At 40.2% G+C, this 17,371-nt stretch overlaps 1 protein-coding gene across 2 annotated transcripts in view; it reads left to right on the top strand.

The window, feature by feature from the left end:
- LOC141161493 (carboxypeptidase O-like) overlaps positions 1-17,371 on the top strand; it is a 165,115-nt gene that overhangs the window by 60,409 nt on the left and 87,335 nt on the right. For both annotated transcript variants that reach the window (XM_073646336.1, XM_073646337.1), the window contains exons 5-6: positions 7,761-7,862; positions 11,026-11,130. In XM_073646336.1, the coding sequence (XP_073502437.1) occupies positions 7,761-7,862; positions 11,026-11,130 (207 nt within the window). The remainder of the gene's footprint in view (positions 1-7,760; positions 7,863-11,025; positions 11,131-17,371) is intronic.

Here is a 17,371-nt window from a genome sequence, read left to right as displayed (position 1 = left end):
TCTAGTTCGGCTGAACCCAAAGAATCCAAACATCCATACCTTCGCTCATCACTAGTCAGGATTAACAATGGTGAAATAATCTCAAAGAGATTGCAAATTTTAGGTTGGGTGTAGATCTTATATAAAAAAGCAGCACAAAAATATTGTATATGCACACATCTGAACAATTTGTTATATAGCTAATGTTTATCTTATTAGATATAAAAGACAGCCAAGGATGAAAACTATTATAAAACCAAACTGACAAAGACTGGAGTCTTTTCCTAACAGAATCCAAGGCGAGAGTGAGGATTTTTTATCTGATAAATTAACTATTTGATGACCAAGTAATTGTTAGCTATAGTTTAGATAACAATGTGTATAATTGATTTGTTGTAGATATAGAAGAAAATCCTGTTACTCTAAAGAAGTTTTTTAGATGTCAATTTTTTAGCAAGCAGTGAGCTAACATATAATTTGATATCTAGAAATGACTTTCACATCAAGTATCAAAAAACATCTTTCATTATTAAATATACACAAAACAGTATTAAAACATCAATGAAATAAAACTGGGAGAGATTTTACAGTATATGCAGTAGTTTGGGTGATCAATAATTTACTAAGTAGCCATATGGTGCTGTATAAAATATACTATAACTTCTGGGTTTCTCCATAATTTATAGTTAGCATACAAGTAATAATGAATTTCGTACATACTTAATAACGGCCATCGGAAAATATTTCATTATCAAAATAACTCTGTTAGAGACCGTGTATTCATTATACATGGGACCACAATAATACTTCAGATCTATGACAGTAAGAATCAATATCACAAGTAAAACTCCCCCTAGTCAGGTTCCTTGCATCTTTTACATAATGTACATAAAGAAATAGTATGAAAAATATATGGAAGATATAAATCACTCTGCAAATAATGTCCCAAACAGGGTAAACAATATTTCCTAATTAGTTAGTCAGCCTAAATAGTAGTGAGGGTAGTTTGCCATAGAGTTTCTGCCACCGGAAAACCCCTGTGTAATGTATACACTGTTAAGATTCAGCTCTGTTTTCTGGTTCTAGAAGTCATCACATGACCCCTCAGAAGTGATTTGCATACTTGCAGTCACATGCTGACTAGCTTCTCTTCATGTGTCTGTCAATTTATAATCAACATTGAGAGAAGTAGAAAAGAGATAATGTCCTAACATTACACAACGTTAAGGCAGTGTTTGCTGAAAATTTGCCATACTCTGAAAATTTGACATTAATGGTTGATCTGAATACCAAAAAACAACAAAGTTGATAGAAATGATCATGCTAGCATAAAAATCCTTGTGGGCAGTGTCAGTTGCTCGTATTGACATTTTGGGTGAATGCACACGGTTAATGATAAAGGTCATATGATTATTGGAAATGAACAAATAGGCAAAGTCATTTAAAGATGGCTGCCAACTGATGTGTTCATATGCCCTTTTTACAACAGCCATTTTTGGGACGGTAACACTGCACTGTGAGGGGGAGGCACATTTCAGATGAGAAGATTGGCACTGCTTCAGCAATTTTCAAAACAATGGTTAGAAAGTCTTTTAATGTGCCTTAAAAATTGTGCAGCAGTGTATATTGTTGCACAAGGAGATGTGGGTAAAAGAGGGAAGGGATTATCTTTGGAGGCGAAGAAGGATGAATGCCATTGGTTCTTTGAAACTCAGTGTTATTCACCAGGAGAAGATAGTCAAGCTTTTATATGAATTTTACCTAAATGATTTCCAAGAATGGGAAAAAAGCCCTATAGCTTCCCTAAGCAAAAAATAATGATGATAGAGAACTGCAGCCCAGCTACAATTGCAGGGGCATGTCTACAAAGGGTGCTGCAGGGGCTGCAGTTGCAACTGGCCCAAAAGCCTAGCTGGGACTCGAAGGTCCTTTTGACTCAAATGAAAAGACAAATGGGGCGATTCATCAAGACCGGCGATTCTCTCACTGGTCTTGATAAAGGGGCATTTTCAAGAAGAGGTTCCATATTCATTAAGAGGTTTAAACCTCTTAATGAATCAGGTGAGGTGCGTAATGATGTGCCTTTGCTGGTGTAAGATTTGTGGCATAACGAACACCACTGCTCATAACGAATTTGACAAGCAGGGGTCGCGATGCCCCTATCCTGTCCCAGCTCTGCTCACTTTTCTGGTGTTTTCATGGAGTGAAAATATCAGAAGTCTCATTTTATTCTGCTACCTCGTGTTGTGCCAAAAATTTGCAACTTTTCAAAACTTTCTTTTGCCAGAAATCTGTCAAATAATCTTTGATTAATCACCCCTAAATATTAGAGATGCTTAATAGCTTGGGGATCTATTTGAAATTTTGCATTAAGGCCCCACTAACGTCAAGTTATGACACTGTTCAGTTGAAGATAATATTAATTTATTGTACAGCTTTATTCCTGTCTGTAAAAGGTAAAAAAAGCTGTAGTTTTATGAATTTCTATAAAACTATATTTACCCAAAGCATTTACTGTCTTTAATGGCCTTTTTTGAATAAAAAAAATAAAAAAAAATGCTATAGCTAAGTTTTACATCTGGCAAGTATGAAAAAATAAATTCCTTAATACTCAATTTTTCTTGTGTTTTGGAATTTTTGACCAACATAAACTTTTTTAAATTTCGTCTGCACAAAGAACAATGTTTTATAAGGAGTATTTTACTTATAGCAGACCAGAGTTTTTTTAAAAAAATATACTGTACTATTTTTTTAATTATCTTAATGACATAATTTCAACAAATTAAGGGAAGAGCTTAATCGTGTAGACTGGGATCATGTCATGGTAACTGGGTATACCAAACGTAAATGCGGCATGTTTAAGGAAACACTACTAGAATCCTATAGAAAATTTATACCCTCTGGTAATAAGATGTCCAGGAATAAAAAGAAACCATTATGGATAAATAGGACAGTACAAAGTTTAATAAGAGAAAAGCATAGGCCATTCAAAATCTTGAAGGCCGAGAATAAAGAAATAGCATTTCAGGAGTATAAAGACCTAAATAAGAAATATAAAAAATAAATCAAGCTAGCAAAATTATTTACAGAGCAACAAATCGCCAGTGACATTAAAATAAATGCAAAAATTTTTTATACATACATCAATGCCAAAAAGAAAAAAATCAGAAGGTATCGGCCCCTTAAAAGACGATAACAAGATAATTATAGAGGACAAAGAAAAGACTGAGATATTAAAAAGGCACTTTTCATCCAAGTTCACCAACAAACTGTCTGTTGCACGGATCTTTCAACATGGCAAAAATCAAAGTTCACCACCTAAACTAGTTATATTAACACAAAAAGAAGTACGCCTGCTTCTGAGCAAATTAAACATTGACAAATCCCCCGGCACAGATGGTATTCATCCACGGATACTGAAGGAATTAAGCTCAGTAATTGACAAACCACTGAATCTCATTTTCTTAGACTCTCTGGTAACAGGAGTAGTGCCACAGGATTGGAGGATACCCGATGTGGTACCAATATTTAAGAAAGGTAAGAATGTGGATCCAGGTAACTACCGTCAGGTAAGTCTAACATCAGTAGTGTGCAAGGTTTTTGAGGCCATCATAAGAGATGACCTGCAGAGTTATATCACAGAGAATAATATAATAAATGATAATCAGCATGGATTCATGAAAAATAGGTCGTGTCTAACCAACATGTTGGGGTTCTATGAGGAGGTAAGTGCAAATCTGGATGTTGGTAATGTGGCTGATGTGATTTATCTGGACTTTGCAAGGGCATTTTACACTGTACCACATAACAGCCTTATACTGAAGATACAGAAGCAAGGATTTGGGGGAACTATATGTAGATGGGTAAGGAATTGGCTAAATGATAGTAAGCAGAGTCATCATAAATGGTACGCTCTCTAAATGGGATATAGCCAGCAGTGGGGTGTCGCATAGATCTGTGTTAGGACCGATTCTTTTCAACCTCTTTATTAATGACCTTGGGGATGGGATTGAGCGTAAAGTGTCAGCTTTTGCTGACGACACCAAACTATGTAGGATATTAAAATCTAATCTTGACATTACGATATTGCAGAACGATCTGGATAAGATGACTGAATGGGCAAACACTAGGCAGATGAGGTTTAATGTAGATTAATGTAGAGTAATGCACCTAGGACGGAGTAATCCTATTGCTGCATACACATTAAATAAGAGTATTCTCGGGACTACAAAACAGGAGAAAGACGTGTGTATTCTGGTTACAAGTAAGCTGAGCAGCAGTATTCAATGTCAAGCAGCAGCTGCAAAATCAAACAAAATTTTTGGATGCATAAAAAGAGAAATAAAACCCTGAGATCCCAAAGTATTGTTACTTCTTTATAAATCACTGGTGAGGCAACATCTGGAATATGGGATCCAGTTTTGGGCTCCACATTTTAAAAAGGATATTCAGAAGTTAGAGTCAGTTCAAAGGCAGGCAACTAGATTCTTACAAGGGATGGAAGGCCTCTCATATGATGAGAGGTTGAAAAAGTTGAGTGTGTTTAGCTTAGAAAAACTACACCTCGGAGGAGATCTCATTTACATGTATATGTGTGGCCAGTACAAAGGACTAGCACATGACTTTTTCCTTCCAAAGACTATACTATGAACCACTGGGCACTCATTACGGATGGAAGAAAGGCGATTCCGGCACCTAAATAGGAAAGTGTTCTTTACAGTCAGAGAAGTTGGACTGTGGAATGCCCTATCCCAAGAGGTAGTAATGGTCGACACTTTAACAGGTTTCAAAAAAGGGCTGGACGATTTCCTCGATACACACAATATTGTGGGTTACAGTTAAATTATACAAAATGTTACACCTATAGTAGTTCATTTAATACGATAATAGTAATTACATAACTAGTATCATAATTAGGTTTGATCCAGGGTTCTTGGACTTATCGCCTTTTCTCGGGGTCAAGAAGGAATTTTTCCCCCTGATGCAAATTGGCTGAATGTGTCCTGGCATTTTTGCCTTCTTCTGGATCAACAGATTTAGGCACAGGGATTTTAGTAATACCATTATTAGAATCTTAAGAGTAATACAAAAAATAAAACTAAACAAAAATTATAAACGGATTCATTTTTAATTGTAATAGTGCAGCAATAATAAAAATGGTGATAATACATTTGTGAGGCCTAGTCTCAGTAAGTTAGTGTAGGGAGTACAATTGGGGGAGAAAGGTTGAACTGGATGGACCTAGGTCTTTATTCAACCTATGTTACTATCTGATGACTAAATACTGTACAAATGTTTACCACAATCGAAGGCCATTAGGGATGAGCGGACCTGTGGAAGTTTGGGTTTGTCAGAATCGGCTGAACTTTAGTCAAAGTTTGGTTTGGGTGTCAGAACGTGATGAGAACTTGACCCTGGACCCAAACCCCATATAAGTCAATGTCAACTCGAACTTTGGTGCTGTAAAATGGTCATAGTAAGGGCTAGGGGGCTGAAAAAGGACCAAAATGGGGTAGGACAATTACCCTGCAAAAAAAATGTGGATAGGGAAATGACTTAAAATAATATAAAATTAAAAATAATAATTCTTGAACCAGAAGACAGAGGTCCAAGTGGAAGAGTGGAGCAGTGCCATGAGTGTATTTTACTGCACTTGTTAATAAATAAATACATGAAAAAAAACGACATGGGGTCTCCCCTATTTTTAATAACCAGCCAAGGGAAAGCAGACAGCTGTGCTCTGGTCTTATTATGCTGGGAAGGGGCCAATATCCATGGACCTTCCCAGCCTATTAATATCAGCCCCAGCTGTCTGCTTTGCCTTTGCTAGTTATTAAAAATGGGGGGACTCCAAAAAAAATGATGTGGGGTCCCCCCTATTTCTAATAACCAGCTAAGGCAAAGCAGACAGCTGGGGGATGATATTAATAAGCTGGGAAGTACCATGAATATATTGGTCCCTTCCCAGCCTTATAACACCAGCCCTCAACCGCCCCAGAAATGGTACATATACTATCAGTTTAATTAAACACAGGTGGACTCCAATGAAGGAGTAGAATTATCTTAAGGAGGATCACAAGGAAATGGACAGCATGTGACGTAAATATGAGTGTCTGAGCAAAGGGTCTGAATAATTATGACCATGTGATATTTCAGTTTTTCTTTTTTAATAAATTTGCAAACATTTCTACATTTCTGTTTTTTTTCAGTCAAGATGGGACGCAGAGTGTACTTTAATGAGAAAAAAATTTACTTTTTAGAATTTACCAAATGGCTGCAATGAAACAAAGAGTGAAAAATTTAAAGGGGTCTGAATACTTTCCGTACCCACTGTATGCTCTAAAATGGACTCTATGGACACTATGAGCATACTTCTGACTTTATTCATCTTCCTACACCGTGATTTATTCTGTGTTATACTCTATATGTAGGGGGGTTCCCTAAGGATATACTGTTCTCAGACAATCCTTTGATCAATCTATATCATCCTTTGACTCTTGTTTGAGTCTTATAACTTTATATACATATATCTCTTTGATTATATATACCTTATCTTTGGCGATTGGTAACCAACTCCCACTTAAACAAGTTCATGTCCATAATAACGTCGCTGGACATGACATATTACTGCCTTGACATGTGTGCCCATGTCGACATGTGGTGTATGCCGGACTTATACAGGCACCCCTGGGTCCATTTTCCACCTATGTATATTATAGAAAAAGGGAAAAAAGGGACACACTAGGTCTTGCATCATATTTCATCTCTTAGCCTGTCTTTTTATTCTTACTGCTACATGTTATTACTTTCTCACATGAGACTATCCATTTTGTGCATTTTGGCTAAGATATCACTAGTAGTTGCTTACCCTCTCCCAGGGACGCCTGGGCTTGGGTTTCTATATGTGTATATGTACTACCCTCATCAGCTACTTATATAGCAAGAGTCTCCTTAATATTGTGGTTACATTTTGATACTATGGTTGTCTACTGCTCATGGTTATATATACCTTGTATGACACTGTGGGGGCACATTAGTCTCTGACTTATGTATTTTATTATCAACAAGGGTGATTCCTTGGATATGGTCTACATTATGGTCTTTGGTCATTGTTTTTAATTGTTTTTCATGTGTTGGTGTGCATTAATAAAGCTATTATTTTTTTATACCATCCGCTTGCAATTTGGTGTGGATATCCGTCCTGTGCATTGATTTTTTCTTCTCTTAATGCTACCGGCGGTTATACAGGCCAAGTCACGGGTGGCACGGGCCAATCATAGCCATGCCAATACTTAGTATGGCTGTGATGGCTCCGGAAGTGCCCACAGCTTAAAAGTTTGTTGATTGGCTGTGCTACAGTTTTTCAACAAGCTTTATTAAGCATCTGAACCAAGCAGTAACACTGACTTCCGGGAGAGGGAGAAGTCAGTGTTAGAAGTTCAACACTGTAGTCCAGGTGTTTCGTACTAAGCCCGAACTTTACAATTTGGGTTCAGTCATCCCTAAAGGCCATTAGTTGAAGACAACTTTATGACACAATGGGATTTAAAATGGTTTGAAAATCAATATATACTGAGCTTCTTTGTTTTTTTGTTTACAATCATGTCTAAACTGTTATAAAAATAAATGATATAATGTGTGGTTATTTGGCATTGACATGTTGAATTTATAGCAATGCTAAGAAAATAACAAAAATGCATTTTTTATCCATTCCAAGAAGCAACTATTCAGCTTTGGAGTTATGATTCTGTTTTATTTTTCATATTGTTTCTGGGTTATAGATCTATGAATGGATGGACCAAATCAAAGAAACACATAAAGACCTAGTCGCATTACATTATTTGGGGTCAACATATGAGACAAGACCCATTTACTATTTTAAAGTAAGTTGTCCTCAATGCTGTACAATGTTTTCTGGGTAAATTATTTTACGTTTTTTTCCATTAAAGGGATCTGTCAGTGGGATCAAACCTCCTAATCCATATATATGGGGCATGTAGGTCATAGAAAGCTGAATAAAATTATACCTTGATATCCATGATTCAATGTCTTATTTCAGAGAAATTCAAGTTTTTCTTAAAAGTAAATGAGCTGTAAAGATCTATGGGCTGGACACAGATCTCCCTGAGAATCTGCGTCCAGAGATTATTTTAAATAAAAGTGGGCATTAGCAGTGTGTGACATATAATGACTGAAACTTTGTTCTAATGCTGGCACACAGCTCTGCAGTGAGATCAGAACAGCAGAACTAACACAGTACAGCAGAACTAACATAGTACAGCAAAGTCAAGACTGTAATGAGACAAAGTTCTCTTCTGTTGTACTAACACATTTGCAGTGCAGATGTCCTTTCATAGTGCTTCAGCTTCCATCTGACAGTCAGTCAGTGAGGGGGAGGGCAGTACAGCATAACTGTCAGCACTGCAATTTTGTTTGCAATGAGACAAGGTTGAACTCTGCTGTACTGTGTTGGCTATAATCCGGCATAGCTCTGTCGCAGAGTTGCCTGCACTATGAGAAGACAAGTGCTGCTGCAAAAATGTGACAATATTCAATTCTGCTGTTCTGTGCTGGGCTGATCTCATTGCAGAGCTGTGTGCGATTATGAGAGCAATGTGTCAGTCATTACATGTTACATTACACTGATCATACCCCCTTTGATTTAAAATTAGCTCTGAAGGCATATTCTCAGGGAGAAGTATAATGAGAAGTAAGGCACTTTACAACAGATATATCAGTATAATGAGGAAGATGATATTTTCCCCTCCTCAGTCTACTGCTTGTTATTGGGGGTTGAAATAAGCCACCTCCACACTATTCTTGGAGTGATATTTTCATGAGTTTCCATGTTTTTTTTCACCACTTAAATAAAAAAAAACCTATATAAGTTTGGTACTGATATAATTATACTGATCTGGAAAATCATGTTAACAAGTCATTATTACCATATAATGATTATGGTAAAACCAAATCCCAAAAAAGAACTACAGAATTGTAAGGAGTTTGCACAATTTCCCCACACTTGTAATTTTTTTCACATTTTACAGTACATTGAATGAGAAAAATACATTTTCATTCAAAACTACAACTCGTTCACAAAACAAAAGCAAACCTTCATTTTTCTACATCGATGAAAAAATGAAAAAGTTATGGCTCTTGGAAGAAAAGGAGGAAAAAAACATAAAACACAAAACAGAAAATTGCCTTTTTGGGAAGAGGTTATTCTGCTAATACAGTGGGGAAAAAGTATTTAGTCAGCCATCAAATGTGCAAGTTCTCCCACTTAAAAAGATGAGAGAGGCTTGTAATTGACATCATAGGTAGACCTCAACTATGAGAGACAAAATGAGAAAATAAATTCTGAAAATCACATTGTCTGATTTGGAAAGAATTGTTTTTCAAATTTTGGTGCAAAATAAGTATTTGGTCAATTACAAAAGTTCATCTCAATACTTTGTTATATATCCTTTGTTGGCAATGACAGAGGTCAAACGTTTTCTGTAAGTCTTCACAAGGTTGGCTTGGCACACACTGTTGCTGGTATGTTGGCCCATTCCTCCATGTAGATCTCCTCTAGAGCAGTGATGTTTTGGGGCCGTTGCTGGGCAACACGGACTTTCAACTCCCTCCAAAGGTTTTCTATAGGGTTTAGATCTGGAGACTGGCTAGGCCACTCCAGGACCTTGAAATGCTTCTTACGAAGCCACTTCTTCATTGCCCTGGCAGTGTGCTTGTGATCATTGTCTTGCTCAAAGACCCAGCCTTGTTTTATCTTCAATGCCCTTGCTGGTGGAAGGAGGTTTGCACTCAAAATCTCACGATACATGGCCCCATTCATTTTTTCATGTACACGGATCAGTCGTCCTGGTCCCTTGACAGAGAAACAGCCCCAAAGCATGATGTTGCCACCCCCATGCTTCACAGTAGGTATGGTGTTCTATGGATGCAGCTCAGCATTCTTTCTCCTCCAAACACAACGAGTTGTGCTTCTTCCAAACAGTTCTACTTTGGTTTCATTTGACCATATGACATTCTCCCAATACTCTTGGGAGAATACTGGATCATCCAAATGCTCTCTAGCAAACTTCAGACGGGCCCGGACATGTAATGGCTTAAGCAGGGGGACACGTCTGGCACTGCAGGATCTGAGTCCCTGGCAGCGTAGTGTGTTACTGATGGTAGCCTGTGAAACGTTGGTGAAAGCTCTCTGCAGGTCATTCACTAGGTCCCCCAATGTGGTTCTGGGATTTTTGCTCACCATTCTTGAGATCATTTTGACCCCACGGGGTGAGATCTTCGAGGGGGATTATCAGTGGTTTTGTATGTCTTCCATTTTCTAATAATTGCTCCCACAGTTGATTTCTTCACACCAAGCTGCTTGCCTATTGCAGATTCAGTCTTTCCAGCCTGGTGCAGGGCTGCAATTTTTTTTTCTGGTGTCCTTCGACAGCATTTTGGTCTTCACCATAGTGGAGTTTGGCGTGTGACTGTTTGAGGTTGCGGACAGGTGTCTTTTATACTGATAACAACTTCAAACAGGTGCCAGTACTACAGGTAATGAGTGGAGGACAAAGGAGCCACTTAAAGAAGATATTACAGGTCTGTGAGAGCCAGAAATCTTGCTTGTTTGTAATTGACCAAATACTTATTTTCCACCAAAATATGAAAAAAATTTGATTTTCAGGATTTGTTTTCTCATTTTGTCTCTCATAGTTGAGGTCTACCTATGATGTCAATTACAAGCCTCTCTCATCTTTTTAAGTGGGAGAACTTGCACAATTGGTGGCTGACTAAATACTTTTTTCCCTCACTGTATCAGAGTTTTCTCCATTCTCATACAGTACATTGGTGCTGGGCAGCGTTTTTTACTAGTTTATATGTTATGTCTATGTTATATTTTTTCAACTTTAAGGGTTTTTATAAGCATATTTTCAGTCATACTATGTTGTAAACGTTAATATAATTAAAGGAAGTATTAAAAGTTTATATTTGTTGTAAATATTTAAAATTATATAGCTGCATAAATTATATTTTATGATTTCTTAGATTGGGTTGCCATCTGCCGTAAAAAAGAAAATCATATGGATGGATTGTGGCATTCATGCACGTGAATGGATCTCAGTGGCATTTTGTCAGTGGTTCATTAAAGAAGTATGTAATTTTGCTTGTTTTATTTTGATTCTGCTGTTATTAACCTTTAATTAAATGACCACTGGTTTAAGAATAAATATTAACTGTCTCACCATACATATTAATGTATAAATGTTTAAAAAATGGTCTTTAAGGGAAGTTATTAAAATTTATAAAAACAACAAAAATGATATCACTCAATTTTAGCTTAACGGGTTTTCTAGCTGAGCCACAGTTCCCAAGAACGGCCACTGTGTACATCTGGTGTACTTGCCAACAGCTGATCAGTGGGGTACCTGGTGTCAAACCCACAAAATTAGATTTTGATGATCTATCTAAAAATATGTCATCAATATCACAATCCTGGACAATGTGTTTAACAAGGGTTAGTAGTTGAATATATCATATACTACGTGCTCGGCTTCTCATGACAGTGCTGTTAATAGGTCATGTTGTCATTATTAGCATTGTTTCTCCTTTAGCCTAGTAGAGGACAATGCAATAGTGGCAGTGCAGCATGGTGGCTCAGTGGTTAGCACTGTTACTTTGCAGCGCTGGGGTCTTGGGTTCAAATCCCACCAAGGACAATTTCTGCAAGGGGTTTGCATGTCCTCCCCATGTCTGCATGGGCTTCCTCTGGGTTCTCAGGTTTCCTCCCACACTCCAAAGACATACTGATAAGGAATTAAGATTATGAGCCCATGAGGACAGCGATAATAATGTATGCAAAGCACTGTGAAATTACAGTATATACTCAAGTATAAGCCAAGTTTTTCAGCACATTTTTTGTGCTGGAAAAGCCCCCCTCAGCTTATACTCGGGTATATGTATCCAGCGGTATGGTGGAGCGGGGGTTATTGCAGCTTGTATGCTTGTCAGAAGAGATAAATCTTCAGGTTCCTTTTGAAGATTTCCATGGTAGAGTTCCAGAGTAGGGGGGAAATCTTGTATGCGACTGTGGGAAGAGGAGATTAGAGGGGAGTACAGAAGGAGATCTTGTGAGGTTTGGAGATTGCGTGGAGGTAAGTACCGGGAGACTAGGTCAAATATGTATGGAGGAGACAAGTTGTGCATGGCTTTGTATGCCAAGGTTAGGATTTTGAACTGGAGTCTCTGGGCAATGGGGAGCCAGTGAAGGGATTGACAGAGAGGAGAGGCTGGGGAATAGTGCGGGGACAGGTGGATTAGTCAGGGGCAGATCGGAGGGGTGCAAGAGTGTTAGAGAGGAGGCCACAAAGCAGGAGGTTGCAGTAGTCAAGGCGTAAGATGATGAGGGCGTGCACTAGGGTTTTTGAAGATTCTTGGTTGAGGAATGTGTGGATCCGGGAGATATTTTTGAGTTTGAGTTGGCAGGAAGAGGAAAGGGGTTGGATATATGGTTTGAAGGAGAGATCAGAGTCAAGGGTTACCTCGAGGCAGCAAGCTTGTGGGACTGGGAATATTGGGCAGCCATTGACTTTGATGAATAGAACAGATGGGGGGTTGAGTGAGATGTGGGAAAGATGATGATTTCAGTTTCATGTTCATGCTCATGTTAAGTTTTAGAAATGTGGCAGAGAAGAAATATGAAATAGCGGATAGGCATTAGAGAAGAGCAGGGGTCCTAGAACTGAACCTTGGGGGACACCGACACATAGGGGGCGAGATGAGGAGGTGGTGTGTGAGTGGGAGATGCTGAATGTCCTGTAAGTTAGGCATGAGGAGATCCAAGATAGGGCTAAGTCTGTGATGCCAAGAGAGGAGAGAATCTGTAGTAAGAGGGAATGGTCTACTGTGTCAAAGGCAGATGAGAGGTCCAGGAGGAGGAGGACAGAGTAGTGTTGCTTGGATTTGGTGGTTAGTAGGTCATTTTTTACTTTAGTAAGGGCAGTTTCAGTGGAATGGTGCGATGGGAATCCAGATTGTAAGTGGTCAAAGAGGGAGCAGGAGGAGAGGTGGGAGGTCAGTTTAAAATGGATGTGTTGTTCCAGTAGTTTTGAGGCATAGGGGAGAAGTGATATGGGGCGATAGCTAGTCAGAGAGGATGGATCAAGCGAGGGCTTTTTGAGGATGGGTGTGATTGAGGCATGTTTTAAACATGAGGAGAAGACACCGGTTGTTAGTGACAGGTTGAAGAAGTGGGTTAGGGTTGGGATGAAGACTGTGGTAAGGTTAATGATGAGGTGGGGCATGATTGGGTCAAGTTCACAGGTGGTGAGGTGTGATTTGGAGAGTAAAGAGGAAAGTTGATCTTCCGTAATGGTGGAGAAGCTGGTTTTGGAGGAGGGGGGGTTGAGTAGATATGAGGAGGGGCTGTGGGGACTTTAGGCAAAAGCTTTATCTGATTGTGTCAAAGTCTTCAGCTGACATGAGAGAAGAGGGAGGAGGCGCTGGGGTACAGAAGAGAGAATTGAAGGTGTTGAATAGCTGTTTAGGGTTGTGAGACAGGGAGGATATGAGAGATGAGAAGTATGTTTGTTTTGTAAGTGTGGACTTGAAAATAGTGAGGGACTGTTTGAATGCGATGAAGTTCTCATTGGGGTGGGACCTTTTCCATCTCTACTCAGCAACCCTGGAAGCCCGTATCAGTTCTTTAGTTAAGTTGGTGTGCCATGGTTGCCTGTTGATTGTGTGAGCTTTGGCATGTGTGAGGATGCAACCTAATCGAGAGCTGCAGCTGTTGTGGTGTTATATACATAAAGCGGCAGCAGCATCTGCATCGTGTAAGGAACTTATGTCTGTAAGATGGAGATCGGATTCAGAGAGTGAGTGTAGGTCAAGGTGATTGAGATTTCTGCGAGGGTGTGCAAATTTGTGAAGTGGAAATTGTGGCCCTGGAGAGTATAGGGAAGAGAATGTAAGTAGGTTGTGGTCAAAAAGAGGGAGAGGTGAGTTAGAGAGGTTAGATAGGGAACAGAGGCAGGTGAAAATGAGGTCCAGTGTGTGGCCATCTTTGTGAGTGGCTGTGGAAGACCGTTGAGCAAGGCCGAAGGAAGAAGTGAGAGAAAGAATCTCAGAGACAGATGAGTGGGATGTGTCAATGGGGATGTTGAAGTTGCCCATGATGATAGTGGGGATGTCAGCGGAAAGGAAGTGAAGTAGCCAGGTAGTGAAATGGTCAAAGAAAGTGGTGACTGGCCCTGGGGGGGCGGTAAATGACAGCTAGTTGGAGTTTGAAGGGGGAATATATGCGCAAACAGTGCACCTCAAAAGAGGGGAGAGTAACAGAGGGGGGCAGTGGAATTTGGGTGAAGGAGTAGTTATCTGACAGGAGAAAACCAACTTCTCTGCCATGTTTGCCACTGGGGTGGGGATGTGGGAAAGGTGGAATCCACCGTACGAAAGTGCAGCTGGAGAGGCTATGTCAGAGTGGGTGAGCCAGGTTTCTATGATGCAAAGGAAGGTTTGTTAGTAATGAAAAGATCATGGATGTAGTAAAGTTTGCTGCAGATGGAGCGAGTATTCCATAGAGCTTCTATTAGTCGGACTAGGGAAGCGGGGACTGGATGAATGGGTATAAGATGTAAGGCAGCGCTAGTCATCATACTGGGGTTACTCGCTTCGCTGCGTCAATCAATGCACACATGCAATGTCTTTACGTATTTTCTCACAATGCTGCAGTTTATTACTTCATAAGCCACAGTTCGCCGGGTCCAACTCCGTGGCACGCCGACACACATTAACACAATGTTCATGAGCCAAGTGGCACACAGGCCCACTTGCTCCAGGTTACAGCTTACGGCAAGGTAAAAATAGCAATGTTCATATCACAATGTCCATATAGCACAGGGTATTACCTTTGCCGGGTTTAGCTGCTGCAGTCCATTATGCTTGCCACCACTGTGGCTTTGTGGCTTCCCAGGTAGGGGTCTCTAGCCGTCGTCCCCTCGTAGGCTACTGGTATGTCTTCCACACTTGACATCCAGCCTGCGCCTTTCAGGGTTCCTCAACAAGCTGGCTCTCCCTAAAAGGCCACTGGCATCCATGCACAGGATCCGGGCTCGGCCTTTCAGGCTGCCAGGCTTCACTCTCGACCTCACTATGCCTCTCACAAACGGTGTCCCACACACATGGAGCACAGGCCTCACGCCTCACACCGAACGCACCTGTCTCAAATTAAGCAGGGTTTATATATGCTGTGCACAGACAGCCACATACTGACAGGACCTTGCTGATGTCACAGTCATGTGATCAGTCAGCTGTGTGTATAGGTCCTGTGTGCTGTCCCAATCATGTGTACAGAGCTTTACTGTGCATACAGGACCTGTGTGATGTCACAGTCATGTGACCAGTCAGTTAAAGGGGAAGGTACATGGTCCGGTAAACACATCCTGGACCATTTACAGTAATGCTAGCAAGCTGCTGCATTACAAAGAATGGAAAGGTTAAGAGAGTTTGTATTAGATCAGGGATAGGAGATGGAAGTGACTGTGGGGATGTGGTGAGGAGGACCAGGATTTGGAGAGATATAGCCAGCAGTGAGGAGGAGCAGGGAAAGTGTAGGTGGGAGCAGGACAGGGCATGAGGTAGCAGTCTGTGTTTGGAGACACAGGCTTTTATGTTAAGGAACAGTTGTGAGGAGGAGGTGAGATTGATGGGGAGGAAGGAGGGTGAGATGACCAGTTCCTTACTAGGTGTAGGAATTAGGGAGGTTAGTGGAAAGGGAAGGACTATAGGGGAGAGAGTGGAAACAAACAGAAACATTGTTTACTTTGACTATGTATCCAGTTTCCTTCTGTTCCCTTCAGGTTCATTTCAGGTCTAATTCATGAATCACACTTGTCTGACACACTGCGCAGACTATGTCAGCCGGAGCACTACTCACAATATATGTGCTAACAAATGCATTCAGGTGTGAAGCAGAGGGAAGAGGCCTCTAACCCATCTTTATCAAATAATTACAAATTGAGTCAGAGGCAGGATATGAACACAGGCAAAGTAAAACAGGCTGGTGATAAAGAAAAGAAAAGTGGTGAACGGGGGTTGTGCAGTGTCAGCTTACAAATATACCAGATTAGCGCAGACAGGAATGGTAAATTTTATCACACAGATGGAAAGTTGAGTGCCATACTGGGTTAATGCAGACAGGAATGGTAAGGTTTATCAAACGGATGGAAAGTTGTGTGCCATACCATATCAAAAATGAGGGGGGCCAGATGCCGTCTTTTTAAATTATTTATTTAAATAATTGAAAAAAACAGCTTGGGGTCCTCCCTACTTTTAATAACCAGCAAAGGCTAAATAGCACAGCTGTGGGCTGATATTAATAGGCTAGGAATAGGCCATGGATATTGGTCCCCTCCCAGACTAATAACATCAGCTCTCAGCCGCCGCCGAAGTGGCGCATCCATCAGATGAGCCAATTCTGGCACTTGGCCTTGGCTTTTCTCACTTGCCTTGGTGCATTGGCAAGTGGTGTAATGGTTTTGGGGTTAATGTCAGCTGTTTTATGTCCGCTGACATCAAGCCCAGGAGTTTGTAATGGATAGGCTTCTATAAGACAACCCCATTACAAACCCCATAGTCAAAAGTAAAAATGACACACAGAAAAAGTCCTTTAATTGAACAAAACACTCCCCGACAAATCCCCTCTTTTTACCATTTATTAATATAAAAACAAAAAATCTAAGTAATCCTCACCTGTCCGCTTTTAATCCATAATGATGATGTCCTACGACGAACACCAACTCTGCTACATCTGGTAGCATTGTTGAGCAGTGACATCAGTAATGTGACAGCTCATCCTGTCAGCCAGAACACACTGAGCTTAGCTTGAGAACGCGGCTGCGTGTGACTGGCGGTAACCTTAATGACGTCACCGCTCATCACTGCAGCCGCGTTTTCAAGCTAAGCTCGGTGTTCTGGCTGCTGGGCTGATCGATCACATTACTCATGTCACCACTCAGCAATGCAACCAAATGTAGCAGAGTTGGTGATAATTGTGAGACATTATCATTATGGATTAAAGGGAGACAGGTGAGGATTAATTTGATTTTTTATATTTTTTATTTTAATAAATAGGAAAAAGAGGGGATTTGTCAGGGAGTTTTTTGTTCAATTAAAGGACTTTTTCTGTGTGTGTCTTTTTTACTTTTGACTATGGGATTAGTAATGGGGGTGTCTTATAGATGCCTCTACGATACTAACCTCTGGGCTTGAAGTCAGCTGACATTACAAAGCTGATATCAACCCCAAAATAATACCCCGCATGCCAACGCACCAGGGCAAGCGGGAAGAGCCAGGCAAAGCGCCAGAATTGGCACATCTGATGGATGCGCCTTTT

This window comes from Phyllobates terribilis, unplaced genomic scaffold, assembly GCF_046119375.1.
Source record: "Phyllobates terribilis strain yellow unplaced genomic scaffold, ASM4611937v1 Scaffold_9__5_contigs__length_417890890, whole genome shotgun sequence".
NCBI lineage: Eukaryota > Metazoa > Chordata > Amphibia > Anura > Dendrobatidae > Phyllobates > Phyllobates terribilis.
Note: the sequence above shows the minus strand (reverse complement) of the source record. Positions and strands in the feature narration are given on the sequence as shown.